The sequence below is a fragment of the Adiantum capillus-veneris genome, chromosome 11 (assembly GCF_014529385.1).
Source record: "Adiantum capillus-veneris isolate H3 chromosome 11, ASM1452938v2, whole genome shotgun sequence".
NCBI lineage: Eukaryota > Viridiplantae > Streptophyta > Polypodiopsida > Polypodiales > Pteridaceae > Adiantum > Adiantum capillus-veneris.
This window is the reverse complement of record NC_140941.1, coordinates 82,290,903-82,313,989: the sequence shown is the minus strand read 5'-3', so window position 1 is coordinate 82,313,989 and position 23,087 is coordinate 82,290,903. Positions and strand designations below refer to the sequence as shown.

Here is a 23,087-nt window from a genome sequence, read left to right as displayed (position 1 = left end):
AGATGGGGTACACGGCAAAGGCAGGGTTGGCATGTCCTAGCTACTCAGAGTGTGTTACTCCCATCATTGGAAAGCTACGTCTGCATATTCACTCGTATGTGGACACAGAAGAATTTTATATCATGCCACTGGAAGGGTGCGATACGCTATTGCTAGGAATTCCGTGGATTGTCTGCGACAAGACGATCACCCTTCACATCTCTAATTAAAAATCACCTTTCTGTGTACTTGATCTTTGCACGTGATGTTTCAGATAATTGTCAGTCAAATTTATTTGTGTTAGATAAAGAAAGGTCGTCATTTTTGCGAGAGTTTAATGACTGTTTTCTGATTCATTACCGCCGCAATTGCCACCGAAGAGGCATGAGGACCATGCGATAGATTTGGTGCTAGGATGTAGCCCACCAAACAGACCTCCCTACATGGTTAGTGCGGCGCACCAGAAAGAGATTATGGATCAGTTAGAGGAGCTTTTAGAGAAGGGACGATTCAGCCTAGTTCTTCACCTTTCTGCTCCCCAATGCTTTTAAGTGCAGAAGAAGATGGCTCTTGGCGCATGTGCATTGACTACCGTGCATTGAATAAGAATACCATCAAGAACAGGTTTCCTATCCCAAGGATTGATGATATTCTTGACCAATTAGAGGGTGCTGCAACTTTTAGTAGGATAGACCTTAAGAGTGGGTACCATCAAATTTGTATAAGGCCAAAGGATGTGCACAAGTGTAACAAGCTTGGGCACCTGAAGTCTAGAACCTGTCGCGACACACGAGAGAATCATTTAAAATACTTCACAACTTTAAAATCACGGTTCAATTTGGTCGACACGGCCCAGCGTAGTTCCATGCCCAGAGAGATTGGCCCCAAAGACTGACGCCCCTTTCGGTATTTCTTTTATATTAATCTTTGAGCAAAGTAAAACTCCCGCAGGGTCCTCCACTCTCAGACTCCGCGTCCAGATGCTATGAAGAGTGAGGCCCTTAGGGCTCTTTTATTCTTACAAGGGATGCCCAAAAGCAGAGCCCCAAAAGCAATTAAACTCAAAAGCAAGCTGTCCCAAAAGCTTTTAAGCTTAAAAACAAAAGTTCCAAAAAGCTACTGGCTCCAAAAACTTCCCAAATTACGGGCATGTTCGTACAGCCTACCACGTCAGCATGTCAACGAAAAATCTGGGTTTCCGTACATCTGCCACATCAGCCTGTCAACGCATAAGGCGAACGTCCGTACAATTTGTTCGTATTGCCACGTCAATAGTCCACGTGTATGTGCGTGTGTGTCTGGGGACTTGCCACGTCACCAGTTTGTGACATACCCCCCTCTTGAAAGAATTGTAATCGCCCTCGATTACGCCTGCAAAACACACAGAGGCCATAAACTGTCTTAATAGACACTGAGTGTTAGTACCGACGCACTAGACCCAACAAATCTAGCACATGTACAAAGCCGACAGTCACATCACTGCACATGACATCACAGGACATCACATGACAATCAATCACAAAAACATTCAATCCAAATCTCAGACAAGCCATCAACGTATATAGTAACCAACCTTCTCTAGGAAGCATGCCAGAGAATGAGCCCATGGCCTCATATTTAAAGGCCCTAGGCCCAAAAGCACTTTACATGAAAAGCCCATGGCCTCATATTTAAAGGCCCGAGGTCCAAATGCAGTTTACATGAAAAGCCTTTAAACTCAAAAGCATCTGGTCCAAAAGCGATGCCCAAAAGCTGCCAACGGAAATCACGGAAATCCGTACAGCTGCCACGTCATTAGTTAGCACAAAACGCGGAAATCCGTATAGTCTGCCATGTCATCATGTGAGTGAAATTCACGGAAATCCGTACTATCTGCCACGTCAGAAGTCAGTGTGAAATCCGGGTTGTCCGTATAGATCTGCCACTTCATTAGTTGGTTGCGTATCTTTTGTGCGTGTGTGTTGTGATGGTCCTGCTTCATCTTCTACTGCTTCTACCTCTTCACTTAGGGTTTAGGCTCCTCAGTCGGGATCTGCATAGTGGCTCCGTTCTTCAGTGGCTTGACAAATGCTCACATATGCATGTTACAAGACATAGAAACATAAAGTCGCCGATGAACACTCCTCCCGTATAACCTAATAAGATCCGGGCCGGGAGATATTCGACGACTCTCTCATCACTCCTCCCTCATAACCTAAAAGGGTCCGAGCTGGGAGATATAGAGGCCTTTTACAACCAAATGCCCCCTAGACCGCAGCCTGCGTCATTTGGAGGTGCTGAGAGTAACCACTGCTCAAATTTCTTAATACTCCTCCCGCATAACCATCCAGGTCCGGGCCGGGAGTAACAACAACAATACTTTTCTAGCATACAACGAAACGCTCCCAAGACATCCCGTCTGCATCGTTCCGAGGTTCAAACAATACCAAAACAACATTTCTCACTACTCTACCTGGGAGTAAAATCACCAATCATTGAAACTAGTATTAAAACCAAAGTCAAACAGTTCAAATCGGGACCAAGACAGGTTCAAAATAGATACCATCCATTTTAAACAAATTCCAAACAGAATCACCAAACAAGTTTTCAGACAAAACTCAAACTTAAAAAGCAATCTCGACTGACATTCCATCTTGAAACCTGCATCAAAAAATTTAGGGTTAGGTTCCTTCCATAGGGTCGTAGCTGACCACACCATGGTCCATAAGCTCTTGGACACACAATGTTCCTGTGGCGGTGATGCTAGTCCCAAGATATCGCAGTCACATCGGACCTCCAAGGTTATCAACAAGAGACACCTGTTGAGAGAAATTTCAAGTTATAATCTGCTAGGGTTTCCATGGCAAGCATTTTAGGATACCCGACTCTGCCAGAAGTTGCACTCCGAAGGAAGATGTCAAAATCAAAAACCATATAACTTTGGGCAAAAATTTTCTTGAAAGCTTGCCAAGTCCTGGGAGTGTGCGGCTTGGTAGCTATAGACATCAACGTATGCATGGCACTGCTTTTGAGAAAAACAATGACTTGAAACAAATCTTGGATCCTTCTCTTGCAAGTGATCTTAATGGCTTATGCCCTGTGAGACATGAGCGGTGAAGGCGGGAGCGCGCCCGATGCCCGATGAAGTAAGGGTGGAAGTGGCTAATAAGTCCGGGGTCAGAGCACCAAGCTAAAATTTCCAATAAACTATGGAAGTGCAATCTTGTTGTGTCTGCACTTTGGTAGAACCGGTATGCTTTCAGTAAAGCACACGCCTGATGCTTTGATACCACTGTCACAAGACGGGCACCACGTGCCAACGGAAAAGAACAGACTGAATAGACTTTTAGCACTTCAGTAACAACTAAACTGAAAGACAGAGAGCACACGCGACACGGAGTGGCGGAATTCTACCCCAAAGAGTATTGGCCCCAAACCTTGGCGCCCCTTTGGTATTTCTTTATATTGCATCAACATAGTACAAGCGGGTACTCCAAACGCTATACCTCTCCAAGAAGCATGCCAGAGAATGAGCCCATGGCCTCATTTAAATTTTAAAGGCCCTAGGCCCAAAAGCAGTTTACATGAAAAGCCTTCAAACTCAAAAGCATCTGGTCCAAAAGTGATGCCCAAAAGCTACCAGCGGAAATCATGGAAATCCGTACAACTGTCACGTCAGCAGCCAACGCAAAACGCGGAAATCCGTACAACCTGCCACGTCATCATGTGAGTGCAACTTACGAAAATCCGTACAATCTGCCACGTTAGCAATCAATGTGAAATCCGGGCTGTCCGTACTGAATTGCCACGTCATCAGTTGGTTGCGTATCTTTTACGTGTGTGTGTGTGTGTGTGTGTGTGAGATGGTCCTGTTTCATCTTCTGCTGCTTCTACCTCTTCACTTGGGTTTAGGTCCCTTTGTCGAGATCTGCATAGTGGCTCCGTTCTTCAGTGGCTTGACATGTAAGCAGTTTGTGACACCTGGATCAAAGAAGATGAGTGCAGTCTCTTATCTCTGACTTTACCTCATGCTCTGTATAACTCGCTGGCATCTGTACTTGGCCTGTCACCCACAATATTTGGCAACGTGGGCTTAGGCTCTAATGACGCAAACAGATTTCATGGCCCAAAATAGCAGTTCCCTAGATTTTAGGAGATGCTTCCATTGGATTCTCACTAGTCATCTGATCATCTTTCACCATTGGGATCACGTCCAAAAATGCAATGTAGCCGAGTTCTCGAGTGATTTTCTCTTGGTGACCCCACCTTGGCACTGTGCCTTTATTGAGTTAATTTCCTAGTATCCACCAACTTGTTAAGTGTGGCGAGGGGACCTAAATGACTTTGAACTGGGCCTAGACACCCCTTTACTACTAGATTCCAGTGCCGACCAACTTCCCATCTCTGGGTGAAACTACCGTTTCACACTGGCCATACAATGTCCGGTCATTTGCAACTTCAAAAAGAGGGTCTCAAAAATTAAACAAAAATCATCGGAAAGAAACTAACAACTAAGGTTAGCAGTTGCCATGTCCTCTTGACAAAGGAAGTTGATAGGATTATTGTGATGCCTAGCTGACATGGAATCTGCAAAGGTAAGCCAATGAAAACGAATTCATGCAATCAAAAGAAAACTATCAGCTAGTTTACAATTCAATGATTTTCATGGTTTGGGTTCGTAGTAGAAAAAGAGAATTGGCCTTGGAGAAAGAAAATAAGGATCACACTCTGACACTTTTCCTGTTTGTTTGCAGGCCACAAATCACCATTGCTACAGCGATCGTTTTTTGCCATCGTTTTTTCCTAAGACAATCTCATGCAAGAAATGATAGATATGTAAGTATTTACCAGTTTTCTTAAGCATTGTTGATGTTTGAACTTGCATAGTCATGCTATTTGTATCTAGCTATTTAGAGGGGTTTAGACAAAGTAAAGGGTAATTTCTTTCTCATGTTGCTTTGAATAAAGTATGAAACTTTGCAGTTTGGGAAAAGGTTTTTTGAAGTGCATTTGTGGTGAATTCAGAATCTTAATATTATAAAAGTCAGCAGGCCTATGTCGAATCGGTGTAGTAATTTCATACTTTGATTTCAATGTTGTTTTGTATGTCGTATGTCTGCAAGCAATAGATGTAACCAATGTGCCAACTTAGGAGTTCATATTTCTTAAAAACAACAATTGATTATTGTTCGTTACTAATGAGCAATGTGCCAACATTATAGTTTATCCTTAAAAAAGCAACAATCGATGATTGTTGGTTACCGAGGATAACTATTGTTAGTTAACTAGGGAAGGAGAATGAAAAAGTAGGTTTGTGATTGGCAAGTTTCAAAAAGTTTGAGGATTGTGAAGGCTTATGGAGCACAAGAAAAAGAGAATGGAACTATGGATGACTTTGTAGAAGGGTGGAGAATCAGAAATCAAATGTGATTTGTGTACAGAGAATTAGAGGCCATTTATTATCAAGAAAAGCTAAAGAAACGTGGCATCATGTGAATTATATCATTAGACTTTTGAGCGTTTGCATAAAGAACACCTTAGTTTTTTGGTTCAACTCAACCATAAGACAAAAGCTTCTATGTGTTGATGTGTTTGTAGGCGGTGTGACATATATTGATACATTGTGCATAATCTATAGCTACTATAGATAGAGAGAGATAAACACTATGCTAGTGGAATGTCTTTGATGTTGAGTTCTTGTATGAAAAATCATTCAAGTAGGCATCTTTGGGGCTCTTGTGACTGCAGTAAATTTCAGATTTAGAGCAGTCATTTCGATCATGTGTGGACACGGATTTGGGTAGTGTCACAAGATGGGCACCACGTAGAACAACTTTAAGCACTTTAAATAACAACTGAACTGAGAGAGAGAGAGACGACACGCGACACGGAGTGGCGGAATTCCACCTCAAAGAGTATTGGCCCCAAACCTTGGCGCCCCTTTCGGTATTTCTTTATATTATTGCTGATTCGCAAAGTACAACAGCCGGGGAGCACCTGCTCTGCAATCTGCGCGTTGAAGAGTGCCAGAGAGGGCCCCCAAGGCTCATATTTAAAGCCCAAAGCCTAAAAGCATTAAATATGAAAAGCTGACTCCAAAAAATCACTTTCCTAAAATTTCGAGATTTCCCTAAAAATCCGCCGCGAATTCCAGGACATCCGTACAGGTGCCACATCATCATATTTTGATGTGCAAAGTCTTTTGAGTGTGTTCTGCTTTATTTTTAATGCCTTTATGTCACTTGGGGCCCCATCGGACGGGGTTCCATAGGTTGGTAGGACTTCTTCTTCTGTTACTTGTTCTTCTTAGGGTTTCTAGAATTAGGGTTTGCAGGTTTTAGGGTTAGGGTTTTCAGAATTAGGGTTTGCAGGTTTTAGGGTTAGCGTTTCCAGAATTAGGGTTTCAACAGTTAGGGTTTTCGGCAGAAATTAGGGTTAGGGTTTTTGCTGGCAGCCACGTTGTCTGTAAGTTGGCTCCATTCTTTAGGCTTTGACACGTCAGCAGTTGTTACAGGTAGACCCTCAGGATCTGATATCTTTGGAGTAGGAGGGGGAGTTTACGTTGCTTGACGCGCGTGATTGGATCATTGACAGTGGTGGTGTTAGGCACATGACTTCTTCTCGTGATTTGATGTACAGTTTGAGGCCATACAAACACAGTGAGAAGGCTATGGAGCTTATAGATCTCATAGCGAAGTTTTACATGCACCTCGTCTTGGGTATCACATCTTGTCAGTGCACGAGCTTTGCCGACTTGGCATGGTGGTAGTATTTGGAGCATCGAATTGCGCCGCGATTCATGGGCCGCTCGGTTTTGGTCTCTGGGGTTCGGCTCTCGATCGATAAAGCTCTATCCAATTAGTTGGTTGTGACATGTCACCATTTTGTGAGAAACCCTACAATAAAGAAAATTGCACATATGTAAAAATTGCGTGGAGGATGATAGCGTGGAAGCCAACTGGCTAATTATGGAAATCATTGATGACGTGGCAGCACTGTACGACAGCTTTATGGGCGCTTACTTTTGGACCTATTGCTCTTAGAACAATTGCTTTTCATGTGAGTTGCTTTTGGAGAGGCCAAGGGCCTTTAAATATGTGTGTTGGGTATTCAGTGTGGCACTCTACCTGCATGAGAAGTAGAGAAGAGCCATAGAGTTCACCCTGTTGAAGCAATATAAAGAAATCCCGAAAGGGGCGCCATAGTTTGGGGTTCCACTCCATGTCTTGCATGGATTCTCTCTCTCTCTCTCTCTCTCTCTCTCTCTCTCTCTCTCTCTCTGTGAGTTCAACTCCTCGTCGGCTAGATCTTTAAGGTCTCTTGGGATAGTTTCCTACGACGTTAAAACTCTCTTCTTCTTCTTCTTCTCTCTCTCTCTCTCTCTCTCTCTCTCTCTCTCTCTCTCTCTCTCAGTCTAGTTGTTTTGAAGTGCTAAAAGTCCTGTTCCCGTTTGTTCTTTTCAGTTGGCACGTGGTGCCCATCCCTTTATAGTGAATGTGGCAAAGTGGCGATAATTTATGTTGATGCTTTTCCACTATTCTTAAGGTACTTGCGAAGGTTGATGTAAACCCTGAGGAAGCTATCAAGAGGCTAACATGAGTGACAATCCTTTACAAACTTGATAACATCTTGCTGCATTTGAGGCCAAAAAATATGTACCTGACAAAAGACAATATGATATGTCTTGTTTATTCCAGGGCGAGGAGCAAAAGGGACCTCATGATGTAACTCAACATAAATGCAAAACGAAACGTTTCACTCTGAAATGTGGGCGTTTCACCCTAGACAAGAGTCTCTGTCACAAAGTGATAACGTGGCTACCAACAACAGAAACCCTAAAAATCCTGCAAACCCTAATTTCTGCCAGAAACCCTAATTTTGCAGAAACCCTAATTTTTGGAAACCCTAACCCTAACTGCTGGCTGAAACCCTAAAATGGCTGGAAACCCTAAAATCAGGTGGCCATGCCACGTGGCAGCAGTGTATGGATCCGGAAATCACGGAAGATGAGAAAAAAAGCTCTAGCGACGCAATTCTTGCTACGAAAAGAATTGGAGAGAGAAAAAAGAGTTGACTTGCTTTATTTTGACTCTCAGTGAGAGAGAAATTGCTTTCGTTCTGAAGCTTTTGGGGCTCTGCTTTTGGGCATCCCTTGTAATCTTTTTATATGAGGTGAGGGCCTCACTTCTCAGAGCATCTGGACGCAGAGTCTGAGAGTGAAACCCTAACCGCTCTTTGTACTTTGACATTGATTTAATACATAAAGAAATACCAAAAGGGGCGCCAGTCTCTGGGGCCAATATCTCTAGGCACGGAAGTCCGCCAGGCCAGTGTAAATCTATTGTGATCTGTGAATTGTTTTGAAGTGGTTATTTGGTGCTGTCGCGATTGATTCTTGACTTGGAGTGTCCAAGTCTGTTACAGTGGTATTAGAGCACGGCCGATTTCTCTTCTACGAGAAATCTGATCCCCAATTTTTTTTCCGCGGCACCTATGGCTTGACGCAAGGATCAGTCGACTCCCTCTGAATATGGAGATGCGGGCAGGGATCACAACGAAGATTCAGACAGAGAGTATGGCCCGCCTCGGCCTACTCAGGCGGAGCAAAGAAAGATGAAGCATCGTCAATTGATCGGCAATGCAACAAAGATGATGCTTAGTTTTGCTAAGGATCCGAAATTGGCAAAATATATGAGCGAGACTTCTTTTCAGGAAGTGCATGCGCAGTGGCAGAAAACCACTACACCACCCCTGAAACTCGCTCTCAAGAAACCTTCCGATCAAAAACAATATTCAGAGAAGGAATTACAAGAGGTGGTTGATGCACGGATTGCTCAACTTTTTGCCGCGCAAAAGAAAGCAAAAAAGCACGGCAAAAAGCAGAAGAAAAGCACCGACTTCACGGGATATTTGGGTCGTCAGTCGACTTTTGACAAGGCAAAGAAACAGAAGAAGTGTGTTCGATTTGAAGGAGTACCCAGTTGTTCTTCTTCTTCTTCGTCTTCAGACAGTTCTAGCTCTTCAGATTCGAGCGAAGAAGACAGAAAAGGTAAAAAGTGAAGCAAGAAACAAAGCTTCGGAAAGGGCAAGAAAAAGGCAAAGAAGGCTAAATCTCGCCCAGAGATTGACAGTTCTACTGAGGACTCGTCTATAGACAGCTCAAATTCTGATGATGGAAAATTTTATGCGAACAAGAAGAATTTTTACAAAGCCAACCAGTATGACTTTCTCGAAGGTAAAATCAAGAAAGACCGAGAGTTTAAGGAAGGTGGCCACTCGATCAAGTTTGATACTTTTTCAGGATACTCAGATGCTTCGAAGGCTTTGTCGTTTATACAGCAGTTTGACATCGCTTTCGTGGGAGGATGCTATTGAGAGCACTCCAAGATTCGGAGAGCTACCTCTTACTTTAAGGGAAATGTTCGTACTTGGTGGTCCACGCTTCTTTTAAACAAGATTGTGCCAGTTAAATGACTGAAATTTAAAAAGATTTTTATTTCTTCTTGGTTGACGCAAGAATATGAACGAGATATACAAGCTGCTTGGAACCATCTTCGGATGACCAAGAAAGATACAATCAATGCTTACTGTGAAAGATTCTGGAGCTCTTTTCTACCCACCTCTTCATTCAAGAAGATCTCGTTCAGAGAACAGATTGAGCGGTTCACCTTGGGTCTACCTACAGAGATCCGAGATCACTGCTTGGAACAGAAGTCAGCTTCTATTCAGGGGTTGATAAGTCATGCGAAGCGGGGCTTTGCCATTAACTCTGGCAGTCTGACCTACCCCACAGATGAGGCCATGACACAACGAGACGAACAGACTTCTGGGAATGAAAGTAGAAAGAAAAAGGGCAATCCAGAGAAAGAGGATGCACGACCCAAGCTTACTTCTGAGGAGAGAGTTCGCTTCATTAGAGAGGGGAAGTGCTTTGGATGCGGGGAACATGGACATATTTCCGCGAAGTGCCCTAAAAAGGCACAAAAAGAACAGAATGATAAAGACGACGACAGGCCTGAGAATTCGAGAGTAGCCGAGGAACGTGGCCGGAAAGGCAGATAGAAAAGCAGAACGGGTACCACATGGTGTGGGACCTGCACCGAATCAAATGAATGAAAGTATTAACTTTGGCGCTTTTTGGGGCAAAGTGAAGAATTAGGAAGCTTTTTTGAAGGAGCCAAGGCCAACTTCTTTTCATTTGGAATTGGCGGCTCGATTTGGAATTACGCCCGACAGACTGACGCCACAGGCGGAGGTAGTTTGATTGGCACCCGGATGGGATGTTGCCATTACACCGAGCATTGGCAAACTTCATTTGCAATGAGAGGGGTGTTCAAGGCACGTGAGTGACGTTCTACTCAGGATCTCTTGGTACCACAAGAACTACGCCGTGGTTGACCACCGAGCCGAGAAAGCGACTTTGATAAATGAAGGGCTCAGAGATTGTACTTGATGAACTTCAGTTTCTTTACTCGTTCTTCTGGGAGAGAATTGAAGGATGGATAAAGGTTGAATATGTTTTGACTTGATTAAAAGAACGCCAATATTTTTCTCCACACTCATGCCGATTGCTTTTGAGAGGGCCTGAAGATCAGACCGTTGACATGATACCTGGAAGCACACCACCGAACCGGCCACCTTACCGTGTGAGCCGAGCACAGAATGACGAGATTATGAACCGAGTGAAAGACCTCTTGGGAAAGGGTCTTGTCCAGCCTAGTACTTCACCGTATTGCTCTCCAGTGTTGTTGGTTTTGAAGAAGACGGATCTTGGAGGATGTGCATCGATTTTAGAGCTCTCAACAAAATCACCATCAAGGACAGATTTCCGATTCCTAGGATCGATGATATACTCGACAGGTTATGGGGATCCTCGTGCTTTAGTAGGATTGACCTGAAGAGTGGATATCATTATATCAGAATCGCGCTGGAAGACGTCTACAAGACAGCCTTTCGGACGACTTTTGGGTTATTTGTGTTTTTGGTGATGCCTTTTGGCTTAACCAATGCTCCTGCGTTTAATTGGATGATGGACAGGATTCTTCGAGAGTACAGGCTATTTGTTGGCACTTTCTTTCGAAGATGATATCATTGTTTTTCTCCAAGAATGAAACAGAACACAGAGATCATCTGCTTCGGAGATACACTTTTTTTTGGGACACTTTGTGTCAGCAGCAGGAGTGCAACTGGAGCCGGCCATGATAGACACTATCTGTGATTGGCCCGATTTGAAGAATGTCCATGAAGTTGGAAGCTTCTTGGGACTGTGTTCGTACTATAGACGGCTCATTCGAAAGTTTGCAGAGGTTGCTTCCCCTTTGCATATCTTGATACAGAAAGGAGTCCCTTTTCTCGTGGGGATCCACAGAGGTGATTGCCTTTCAGACATTGAAAGAAAAATTGACTACAAGATCAGATTTGACTTTGTCGGACTTGCAGAAGTCATTTGAAGTATTTTGTGATGCTTGTGGTCGTAGTCTGGGTGCGGTCTTAATGCAAGAAGGCCATGTCATTGCTTATGAGAGCCGATTGTTCTCTAGGCTGGAGATGAGAGCACAGATATATGAGAGCTTTTGGTGGTTATCCATGCTCTTACTCAGTGGTGGCATTACCTACTCGGAGCCGATTTTACTGTCTTCACAGACCATCAGAGTTTGCGCTACTTCTTGTCATAGAAGTAGCTTTCGGAAAAGCAGATGCGGTGGGCGAATATCTTGTCACAGTTTCACTTCTAGATTGTCCATGAGCTGGGACAGAAGAATGAGGTGGCAGATGCTTTGTCTCGGAAGCCGTTGGTTCTGGCTTTTTCCGCGATACATCATAGGAGCTTCGAGGATATGGTCGATCAGTATGCCATAGGTACAGGTTTTGAAGATTTTTGTTTTCACACGGATACAGGATGGGGAGACAGTAGCAGGATACTCCATTCGCGAAGGCTACTTGATGAGAAAACCATGTTGTGCGTTACACAGCTGTTGAGGGAAAAGCTTATGACTGAATGCCACTATCCACCTTTTACGGGTCACCGCGGCATTGCTACCACCATGAAAGGGGTAAGAGATACTTCTATTGGCCTAGACTCAAAAAGGATGTGGAAGAGTTTGTACGCAGTATGCCAGAAGGTCAAGTTTGACAGGCATAATGCACAGGGATTGTTACAGCCTTTACCCATACCCACCCGCCCCTGGGAAAGTATTGCAATGGATTTCATTTTTGATCTCCCGAGAACACAGAATGATTACGATGATTTTCCGATTACATGGCACGTCTGAGACAATTGTCTCCGACAAAGGTTGTCACCAGCGTGTGACTACTATCTATCCTTTTTGTTGATTTCTTTCTTATTATCTATTTACTTTCACTTTTTGGAAACACCCCTCGGGAAATCTAACTGCCTTGCATTGCATAGCTAGTGTGGAACTGTCCAGAGGGAGTCCAGGCCTGAGGGCAAGAGAGCACTAAGGTTGGAAAGGACTATGGTTAGCCAAGTGGGGTCATTGACTAGCCAAAGTGGAATCCTTTGCTACAGAGGCTACATTTCAATTCTGGGTGTGGCCACAGTGTACAAAGAGGGTCGGATGACCTAGAAAGATACAATGGCAGCATCTCCTAAAATTTAGGGAACTGCTATTTTGGGACCTGAAAATGTGTTGACGTCATTACCTCCAGAATGACAAAGGGAACATTTTCTTGCTCTGCCGTGAAGTCAACTGGGCAACCGGTTGGGAGATTTTTAGGCGGCAACCCCGAAACGGGAAAATGCTTGTAAATGTGCCAAGTGGCACCTTCTGGTGCACTTGCCTCATGCAACAAGAAGTGGCGCTGAATTTGAAGAGGGGAGAGCCTCATTTTCAGATTTGTCATAGGTTAAGAGCTATGGAGTGCTTGCTTTCCCTCTTATGCACAGTGCGGTGCCAGGAGTGATGCCCTGCACGCTACGCACTGCCCTCTCTCTCCCCTTTGGCAGTATGTTATGCCCCTCTAGTGGGCTCTTCATTTGACCAATGTACAGTTGTGTGGGTTCATGCGCGATTGCCGAGGCAAGAGCCTCTTGCACAGGTACTAGATTAGCTAGCGGCTAATCCCCCCGCAGGTACAGGTGAATTCGGAGAGGTTTCACGCTCGAAATCTCGTCCGATTCAAAGGGCAAGTAGCCCTACAGGTGCGGGAGCTCGAGGACTTGCTACGGATGCGACCGGCACGCGAAACGGAGCCCAAAGCAGTAAATTACAGCCTTCTGTGTATTTTTGCAGGTTTAGGGTTTTGGCCCTAAACGGACCCTAATACCCCCAGGAGGTTCGGGGACGCAAGGGGACCGCTGTACAAGCGATCTGGCGCATTTTCAGGGCTGAAAACAGAGAATTCAGCGTGCTGCAGATTCTCGCCAGGTTTTGCAAAGTGCCCGTATGCGTCGGGAAAGTCGGCCAATGCGTGGGAATACTGACTGTGAAGGGTTCTAGTACAGTTATGTTGCCGAAATCGGGCTGGAACAGTGGAAATTCAGCCGCGTTTGTGCGGGGCAGCTTGTAGGGAACCACAACGTTTATTCCCTCTTTTGAACAATAAAGAAATACCGAAAGGGGCGCCTAAGTTAGGGGCCAATCTGGTGTCCGTCTACTCATACAGGTGCAATTTAGCAGCCTGTATCCCTCTCCCCTTTGTTGTGTCTTGAAAGTACAGGTAAAATAGATGACTAATAATGGGTGAAAGCTAAATCAAGGTTTAAAGTAAAGTCTACCGCCCTTTTTGGATTGAACAGGCCGGTTTCATGGTTCCATCGACGGGATTAAATCACTTTTTCCCATAGAAGTGAGCCTTGGTCAGTTTTGGACTTGAAGACACAGGGGATCATAAACCAGACACAGGGAATTGCAATTATGGCTGACAGACCAGATGATGTGACTGAAGAGGTTTCCTCTTCACAGGGTCAACAGACACATGAAGTGGGTAAGTCCTCAAGACCACCACAGACAGATGACGATATATTAGGACCCAGTTGGCTACTGCTGTGGCTATATTCACACAAGTAATGCAGAACCCGAGGTTTTTAGCCTTTCTGCAACCTCCTGTTCCGTCTCAGCAAGTTGGGTCACTGGATCATATTCAAAAGCCTGTTAAGGCTCGAGCACAGGTGATTCATACTGCACAGTCAATGGAAACACCTGTACACTTGACGGAGAACATGCAGTCTCCACAACCTATGCCTAAGGTGCAAGAACAGGTGGCTGAGATGCCAGTATTTCAAGCTGTACCAGTTCAGCCCGCCACCTTTCAGCAGCCTATAGCTGGTTCTAATGGGCAGGGAAGCAACCTACAGGCTATGCAACAAGTCTTCCCACCACCTTCAGTACACCCTGGCTATTTTGGAGGTGGATCGGTATTCCAGAGCATGGCTGGTCATGCACCTGGAAATCAGTTTTATACGCCAGGAACAGTGTTTGGGGGTGCTCAAACGATGATGCCTAACCCCATGTATGGTGTCATGGGTATGCAACCAGGGTTTCAGAGCACTCAGGGCCAATTTGGGATGCCACAGACAAATTTTGGTATGGCTGGAATTACAAATCAACAGCCAAATATGGCATTTCCAGGTCAAGTTAATAGCGGCCAAGGAACACAGATGAACCCTAATAGTGTTCCCATGTTTCAGTCACTTCCATATGACAATTTAACGCCGCTGGAGAGGCCAACTCCGTACAAGGAAGGTGGCAAAGGTGTGTCTTTCACAACCTTTACAGGGTTTGATGACAGGAAGAAGGCTCTCTCATTCCTCCAGCAGTTTGACAAGGCCTATGCAGGGGGAAACTTTACAGAGGCTTCAAAGGTCCGCAAGGCAGCCACTTTCTTGACAGGGAATGCGGGACAATGGTGGACAACTTTATTGCTTCAAGGGCAAGCTCCGTCCACATGGATTTACTTCAAGCAGATTTTTGCAGCAGCATGGTTATCTGATGACTTTGAAGCAGATGTCATGACAGAATGGCACCAGCTTAATGCTGCCACTTGCAGAAACCTGGATGATTACAATCGGAAGTTTTGGAAAGCTCTACTTCCAGTAACTTCCTATAGGTTTGTGCCATTGACAGAACAGATTGAAAAATACTGTTGTGGCCTACCCAAAGGATTGAGAAAATATTGCACGAAGACAAAAGTCACTACTTGACGCAGCTCATCGAGGTAGCAAACATTGGCAATGGTTTGCTCAAGGGAGAAGATTGTGAATTTAACACTGGCGTCAAGGAAGGATCAGGCAAGAAAAATTCAGCCAAGAAGCACGTTCCCAATGAGGCTCCTAAAGGGACTCAGGAGTCGGCCAACGCAGGGAAAGACAAAGCTACGGCTGAATCAGAAAAAGGACCAGCAAAGAAATGGAAAAGACGTTTTCCTCGCAAGTCAGAAGAGCAAAAGAAGGTCCTGAGGACAGAGAACAAATGCTTTATATGTGAGCAGCCTGGCCACATTCCTTACAATTGTCCTACAAAGAAAAGGCCAGCTGATTCTGAAGACAAGGAGGACAGGAAAGGAAAGAAGCCCATGGCTGGTCTAGTGCCAGATATGGTGGGCGATAAGGCAAATTCAGATGCAAGTGAGCTTTGCAGAGCATGGGGAAAGGTTAGGGATCAAACAGTGCTTATCTTCTTTGATCCAGGTGCCAAAGCCAACTTCATTTCCCCAGAATTGGCTTCAAAGTTGGGAATCAGACCTGAAGAGATGGGGTTTACAGCAGAGGCAGGTTTGGCATGTCCTGGCCATACAGAGGCTGTGACGCCCATCATTGGAAAGTTGCGTCTACATATCCAGTCCTATGTAGATACTGAAGAATTTTACATCATGCCACTGGACGGATGTGATGTGTTGTTAGGTATTCCTTGGTTGTTTCGTGTACAGGGAATCATGGATGCCTACAACAAAAAGATCACTGTACAGAGCAGGGGAAAGACTCACATTCTGGATGTAAAGCTTAAAGGAGAGTCTATTCCTACTGTATCAGCTTCTGCTATTACTTCTGTAATGAAAAAGCATCTTTCTGCGTACTTGGTTTTTGCACGTGAAGTGTCAGATTGTGATGAATCAAATTTATTTGTGCTAGATAAAGAAAGGTCAATGTTTTTACAACAGTACAGTGACTGTTTTTCCGATTCATTACCGTCTCAATTACCGCCAGAGAGACCCGAGGACCATGCGATAGATTTGGTGCCAGGCAGTAGCCCACCAAATAAGCCTCCGTACAGGGTTAGTGCGGCTCAGCAGAAAGAGATAATGGGCCAAGTACAGGAGTTGTTAGAAAAGGGGCTGATTCAGCCCAGTTCATCTCCATTCTGTTCTCCAGTGTTGTTGGTGCAGAAAAAGGATGGCTCATGGCGTATGTGCATCGACTACCGTGCACTGAACAAGAATACCATCAAGAATAGGTTTCCTATACCTAGAATTGATGATATTATGGACAAATTAGAAGGAGCAACTATGTTTAGCAGGATAGATCTAAAGAGTGGGTACCATCAGATCCGCATTAGATCAGAGGATGTGCACAAGACTGCTTTTAGAACGACGTTTGGCCTTTACGAATTTTTAGTGATGCCCTTTGGTCTCACAAATGCTCCTGCTACGTTCAATAGGATGATGGACAGAATTTTCCGTCCACACCAGCAGTTTGTTGGTACATTCTTTGATGACATGATAGTCTACTCAAAGAATGAAGAGGAGCATAGGCATCACTTGGCCATTGTGTTCAAAGAGCTACACAGTCATAGGTTGCTCATCAATGCGAAGAAAAGTGAGTTTTTTCTGGAAGAGATTCACTTTCTGGGACACATTGTCTCAAAGGATGGTGTCAGAATGGATCCTGCAAAAGTTGAAGCGATCAAGTCATGGCCAAATTTGAAGACGGTGCATGATGTCCGAAGCTTTTTGGGACTATGCTCCTATTACGGAAGGTTTATCCGAAATTTCGCTGAGATTGCTTCACCTTTACATGCTCTTCAAAAGAAGGCAGTCACCTTTAGATGGACACAGAAAGAGATTTCAGCTTTTAATCTCTTAAAGGAAAAGATGACTTCGGATCCAGTCATTGTGTTGCCAGATCTTAGGAAGTCATTTGTGGTCCAGTGTGACGCCTGCGGTAGTAGCATTGGTGCAGTGCTAATGCAAGATGGCAGGGTAGTAGCCTATGAGAGCAAAATTTTGCAAGGGCCAGAGATGACCATGCAGGTCTATGAGAAAGAGTTACTGGCTGTGATTCATGCGCTCTTAAGTTGGAAACACTACCTGCTAGGTGCAGACTTTGTTGTCCAAACGGACCATCAGACCTTGCGATACTTGTTGACACAAACAAAGTTATCTGAGAAGCATATGCGATGGGCAAATATCTTGTCCATGTTCCATTTTCAGATTGTGCATGTGGAAGGCAAGAAGAACGTTGTGGCTGATGCCTTGTCAAGGAAGCCACAAATTTCATCTGTGTCAATTCCTTATTATCATGAACTTGATGATATGAGAGAACAATATGAAAATGATGAAGATTTTGCAAGGGTCTTCGACCGGCTAATGCAAGGACAACGTCATGAACACTATCTTCTTAAAGACGGGTTCATGATGATGCATGGCAGATTGTGTGTCACAAAGCCATTGCGACGCAAAGTTATGGAAGAGAGTCATGTCCCACCGTATGCAGGGCATCGTGGTATCGATGCTACAGTTAAAGCGGTTGAGACATTCTTCTACTGGCCTACATTGAGAAGAGATGTGGATGCCTTTGTGCGAGAATGCCTAATATGCCAAAAGGTCAAGTTTGACAGGCAAAAGGCACCAGGGTTATTGCAACCACTACCTATTCCAGATAAACCATGGGAAAGTATTGCTATGGATTTTATCTTCGATCTTCCGAGAACGCAGACAGGAAATGATGGTATTTGGACCATTATTTGCAGATTCAGCAAACAGACTCATTTTATTCCTGTCAGGAAGAAGATAAAGCCAGATCAGATGGCACGCTTGTTTATGAGCAATATTTTCAAGTATCATGGCATGCCACAGTCGATTGTCAGCGACCGTGATCCACGCATGACAAGTTTGTTCTGGAGAGGCTTGTTTGAGAATATGGGCACCACGCTCAAATTCTCTTCGTCATTTCATCCTCAAACAGATGGGCAGTCAGAAGAGGCAAGTTCTACTGTCCTAGATCTGCTGAAGTGTTATGTGTTAGAGCATAAAGGAAAGTGGGAGCAGTATTTGCCATTGGTGGAGTATGCATACAATAATACAATGCATTCATCAACTGGCAAGGCACCTTTTGAGATAGTTGAAGGTGGCAAGAAAGTTCCTCCCATACTGCATACAAAGGACAAGATATTTGAAGCAGATAAGTATGTTCAGGACATGGATGAAATGTACAAGAAGGTCAAAGTGGCCTTAGAAAGGACTCAGGCAAAACAAAAGAAAGCAGCTGATCGTCACCGTCGTGAAGTGGTATATTCACTTGGTGATTGGGTGCTTTTACGCTTTGAAAAGGCAAGGTTAAAGAAGATGAAGGGCAAGGAAAGACTGTTTCCAAAGCTCAGCATGCGTTACTATGGGCCTTTTCAAGTATGCGACATAATCAGTGATGTTGCATATAGGCTGAAATTGCCTGACAGTTGGAAGATTCACAATGCGTTTCATGTGAGTCTTCTGAGACCCTATGTGGGTGATGTGCCAGAAGATATGCCAGCTGAAGATCAGCTGGAAGTCGAGGAACTTGACGAGATCTTGGTCCCTGAACAGATTTTGGCACACAAAGAAAGGAAAGTGAAAGGCAAGGTTGCTAGGCGTTACTTGGTAAAGTTCAGAAACTATCCACCAATGGATGCGAAGTGGATGGAAGAAGGTGAACTTGCAGAGTCACCAACTGTGTTATCACTTTACCTTGAAGCCTTCGATTTGCAACCTACCTTGACCCCATGAGTTTGAAGGCTAAATGGATTGTCAGTGTGACAATGACTTCTGAAACAAATGATGTACATGGTATTTAAAGTGAGCTCAAATCAAATACCTGTTACATGAATGTTAGAGTTGTACAGATTGTCAGTTTGGCAATTGCTCTTATGGAATGTCCAAAAGTTGGTTAGTGCTGTAGAAGTGAGTATTTCTTGTCAGTTTGTCAAGGATACAGTGATTGCTTCTATTGAAGAGTACATGTGTAATTGCATTCTTAAACTGTCGGTTTGGGTATGCTAGAAAGTGTTACGGGATCCAACGTGTACTATAAGATAGTGGCAAAATGTGCAGCTACCATTTTGTCATTGGAAAGTTGGTGACTCAAAGCAATGGCACAGTGCGCAGCTACCACTATGTCATTGGGACAGGGTTCACACGCAGGTAATACATGAGTCGACGAGGTGTTGAATACACCAGGGTTGACAATGAGCATGTATGTGTCGTATATGTGTCGACAGGTGTTGAATACATCAGTGCTGACAGTGAGCATGTACGACATTGATGCAAACGAGGACGTTTGAGATTTCAAGAGGGGGGTATGTCACCAGCGTGTGACTACTATCTATCCTTTTTGTTGATTTCTTTCTTATTATCTATTTACTTTCACTTTTTGGAAACACCCCTCGGGAAATCTAACTGCCCTGCATTGCATAGCTAGTGTGGAACTGTCCAGAGGGAGTCCAGGCCTGAGGGCAAGAGAGCACTAAGGTTAGACAAGGACTATGGTTAGCCAAGTGGGGTCATTGACTAGCCAAAGTGGAATCCTTTGCTACAGAGGCTACATTTCAATTCTGGGTGTGGCCACAGTGTACAAAGAGGGTCGGATGACCTAGAAAGATACAATGGCAGCATCTCCTAAAATTTAGGGAACTGCTATTTTGGGACCTGAAAATGTGTTGACGTCATTACCTCCGGAATGACAAAGGGAACATTTTCTTGCTCTGCCGTGAAGTCAACTGGGCAACCGGCTGGGAGATTTTTAGGCGGCAACCCCGAAACGGGAAAATGCTTGTAAATGTGCCAAGTGGCACCTTCTATGTCACCAGCGTGTGACTACTATCTATCCTTTTTGTTGATTTCTTTCTTATTATCTATTTACTTTCACTTTTTGGAAACACCCCTCGGGAAATCTAACTGCCTTGCATTGCATAGCTAGTGTGGAATTGTCCAGAGGGAGTCCAGGCTTGAGGGCAAGAGAGCACTAAGGTTGGACAAGGACTATGGTTAGCCAAGTGGGGTCATTGACTAGCCAAAGTGGAATCCTTTGCTCCAGAGGCTACATTTCAATTCTGGGTGTGGCCACACTGTACAAAGAGGGTCGGATGACCTAGAAAGATACAATGGCAGCATCTCCTAAAATTTAGGGAACTGCTATTTTGGGACCTGAAAATGTGTTGACGTCATTACCTCCGGAATGACAAAGGGAACATTTTCTTGCTCTGCTGTGAAGTCAACTGGGCAACCGGTTGGGAGATTTTTAGGCGGCAACCCCGAAACGGGAAAATGCTTGTAAATGTGCCAAGTGGCACCTTCTGGTGCACTTGCCTCATGCAACAAGAAGTGGCGCTGAATTTGAAGAGGGGAGAGCCTCATTTTCAGATTTGTCATAGGTTAAGAGCTATGGAGTGCTTGCTTTCCCTCTTATGCACAGTGCGGTGCCAGGAGTGATGCCCTGCACGCTACGAACTGCCCTCTCTCTCTCTCCCCTTTGGCAGTATGTTATGCCCCTCTAGTGGGCTCTTCATTTGACCAATGTACAGTTGTGTGGGTTCATGCGCGATTGCCGAGGCAAGAGCCTCTTGCACAGGTACTAGATTAGCTAGCGGCTAATCCCCCCGCAGGTACAGGTGAATTCGGAGAGGTTTCACGCTCGAAATCTCGTCCGATTCAAAGGGCAAGTAGCCCTATAGGTGCGGGAGCTCGAGGACTTGCTACCGATGCGACCGGCACGCGAAACGGAGCCCAAAGCAGTAAATTACAGCCTTCTGTGTATTTTTGCAGGTTTAGGGTTTTGGCCCTAAACAGACCCTAATACCCCCAGGAGGTTCGGGGACGCAAGGGGACCGCTGTACAGGCGATCTGGCGCATTTTCAGGGCTGAAAACAGAGAATTCAGCGTGCTGCAGATTCTCGCCAGGTTTTGCAAAGTGCCCGTATGCGTCGGGAAAGTCGGCCAATGCGTGGGAATACTGACCGTGAAGGGTTCTAGTACAGTTATGTTGCCGAAATCGGGCTGGAACAATGGAAATTCAGCCGAGTTTGTGCGGGGCAGCTTGTTGGGAACCACAACGTTTATTCCCTCTTTTGAACAATAAAGAAATACCGAAAGGGGCGCCTAAGTTAGGGGCCAATCTGGTGTCCGTCTACTCATACAGGTGCAATTTCGCAGCCTGTATCCCTCTCCCCTTTGTTGTGTCTTGAAAGTACAGGTAAAATAGACGACTAATAATGGGTGAAAGCTAAATCAAGGTTTAAAGTAAAGTCTACCGCCCTTTTTGGATTGAACAGGCCGGTTTCAAAGGTCCCAGATTTATGAGTTTGTTTTGGAAGTCAATTTGGGAGAACATTGGCACGCGGTTGCAATTCTCGTCATCGTTCCACTTGCAGACTGAAGGGCAATCTGAGATTGCCAATTAAGTGGTTTTAGATTTATTGAAGTCTTGTATCTCGCATTAGAAGACTCAATGGGAAAAGAACTTACCTTTGGTGGAATTTGCCTACAATAACACGATACACTCTTCGATGGGGAAGATGCCATTTGAGATTGTTGAAAGTGCTGCGAAGGTTCCATCCTTCCTGAGCACGAAAGATTAGATATTTGAAGCATATGAATATACGCGAGATTTGGATACGGCTTTTGCCAAGGTTCTCGAGACTTTGCAGAAGTCTCAAGAACGACAGAAAAAGGCAACGGATCACCATCGTCGCGACTTGAAATTGAAGGAGGATGATTGGGTGCTCTTACGTTTTGAGAAGGCACGCCTAAGAAAGAAAAAGGGAAAGGAGGGGGGCTTTTTCCATAGCTTAGTATGCGATACTACGGACCTTTCCAGATCACTGAAAAGATAAATGATGTCTTCTTCCGATTGAAACTGCCAGATACTTGGAGGATTCACAATGCATTCCATGTGAGTCTCTTGAAACCTTTTAAGGGTGATGTGCTTGATGATGGGAGCCTGATGAGCAACCTGAAGTGGAAGAAAACAAGGAGATCCTTGTTCTTGAACTGATTTTGGCACATAAGGATACGAAGACTAAAGGTAAAGTTCGAAGGCGGTTCTTGGTTAAGTTCAAGAACTATCCTACACTTGATGCGAAGTGGATGGAGGAGGAGGACCTAGCATATACTCCTCGGATCGTGAAACTTTACCTCGATGTTTTGGTTTAGCATAGTCTACTCTAAATGGAACCCAGAAATTTAGCTTGGCCAAAGATCTGGTGCAGTGGGATGCACAAGAGGGGAGTTACTCCGCTCCTTTGTCAACAGATGCCTCGATATTGATACTAAAGTCACTGATGTCTCTTTGAGCTTCAGGGATATTTAGAGCTGACAGTATTCTGCTGGATGACTTCAAGAAATGGAATTCCTGATAATGATACTGATTTGTTCTTCACTTCTTTTGAGTGCAGGAACTGATAGACGACATGACTGCAGCATTTTGGTATGATTGATCTCGAATCAAGGTGGAAAGGTACGGAGTGTACGGTACGTAATCAATACGTAAGGTACGTACTTCTGTACGGATCGGCCTTTAAGGTACGTGACCAATACGTAACATTTGTAACAACAAAAAGAATAGTGACTTTAGCCTTTTTCAGCCTATACATACTAGGAACTACATAGAGTCTAGACATAGATACTACTTCAAACATCCATTAGATACTGCTTCAATGTCCATTAGATACTGCTTCAAATGTTATCCGTACTTAACTCTTAGAAAAAGACAGAAAAATGTTATCCGTCTTTTTGCTTCAAATGTTATCCGCCAAAAGATTTATCTGCTTCAAATGTTATCCGTACTTAACTCTACTATCAAAAAGACAGAAAGATGGGACTACACTATATGATACAATAAACTTTAGTCCATTGCCCAATGGCAAGATGCCCCTAAAAAAACAAAATAAAAAAAAAATTTGTGGGGGGGAAAAAAAAAAACC

At 44.4% G+C, this 23,087-nt stretch overlaps 1 protein-coding gene across 1 annotated transcript in view; it reads left to right on the top strand.

The window, feature by feature from the left end:
• LOC147447547 (cyclin-T1-3-like) overlaps positions 1-23,087 on the top strand; it is a 69,398-nt gene that overhangs the window by 20,320 nt on the left and 25,991 nt on the right. The window contains exon 3 of the mRNA XM_086523286.1: positions 4,713-4,794. Coding sequence (XP_086379412.1) covers positions 4,713-4,794 — 82 coding nt within the window. The remainder of the gene's footprint in view (positions 1-4,712; positions 4,795-23,087) is intronic.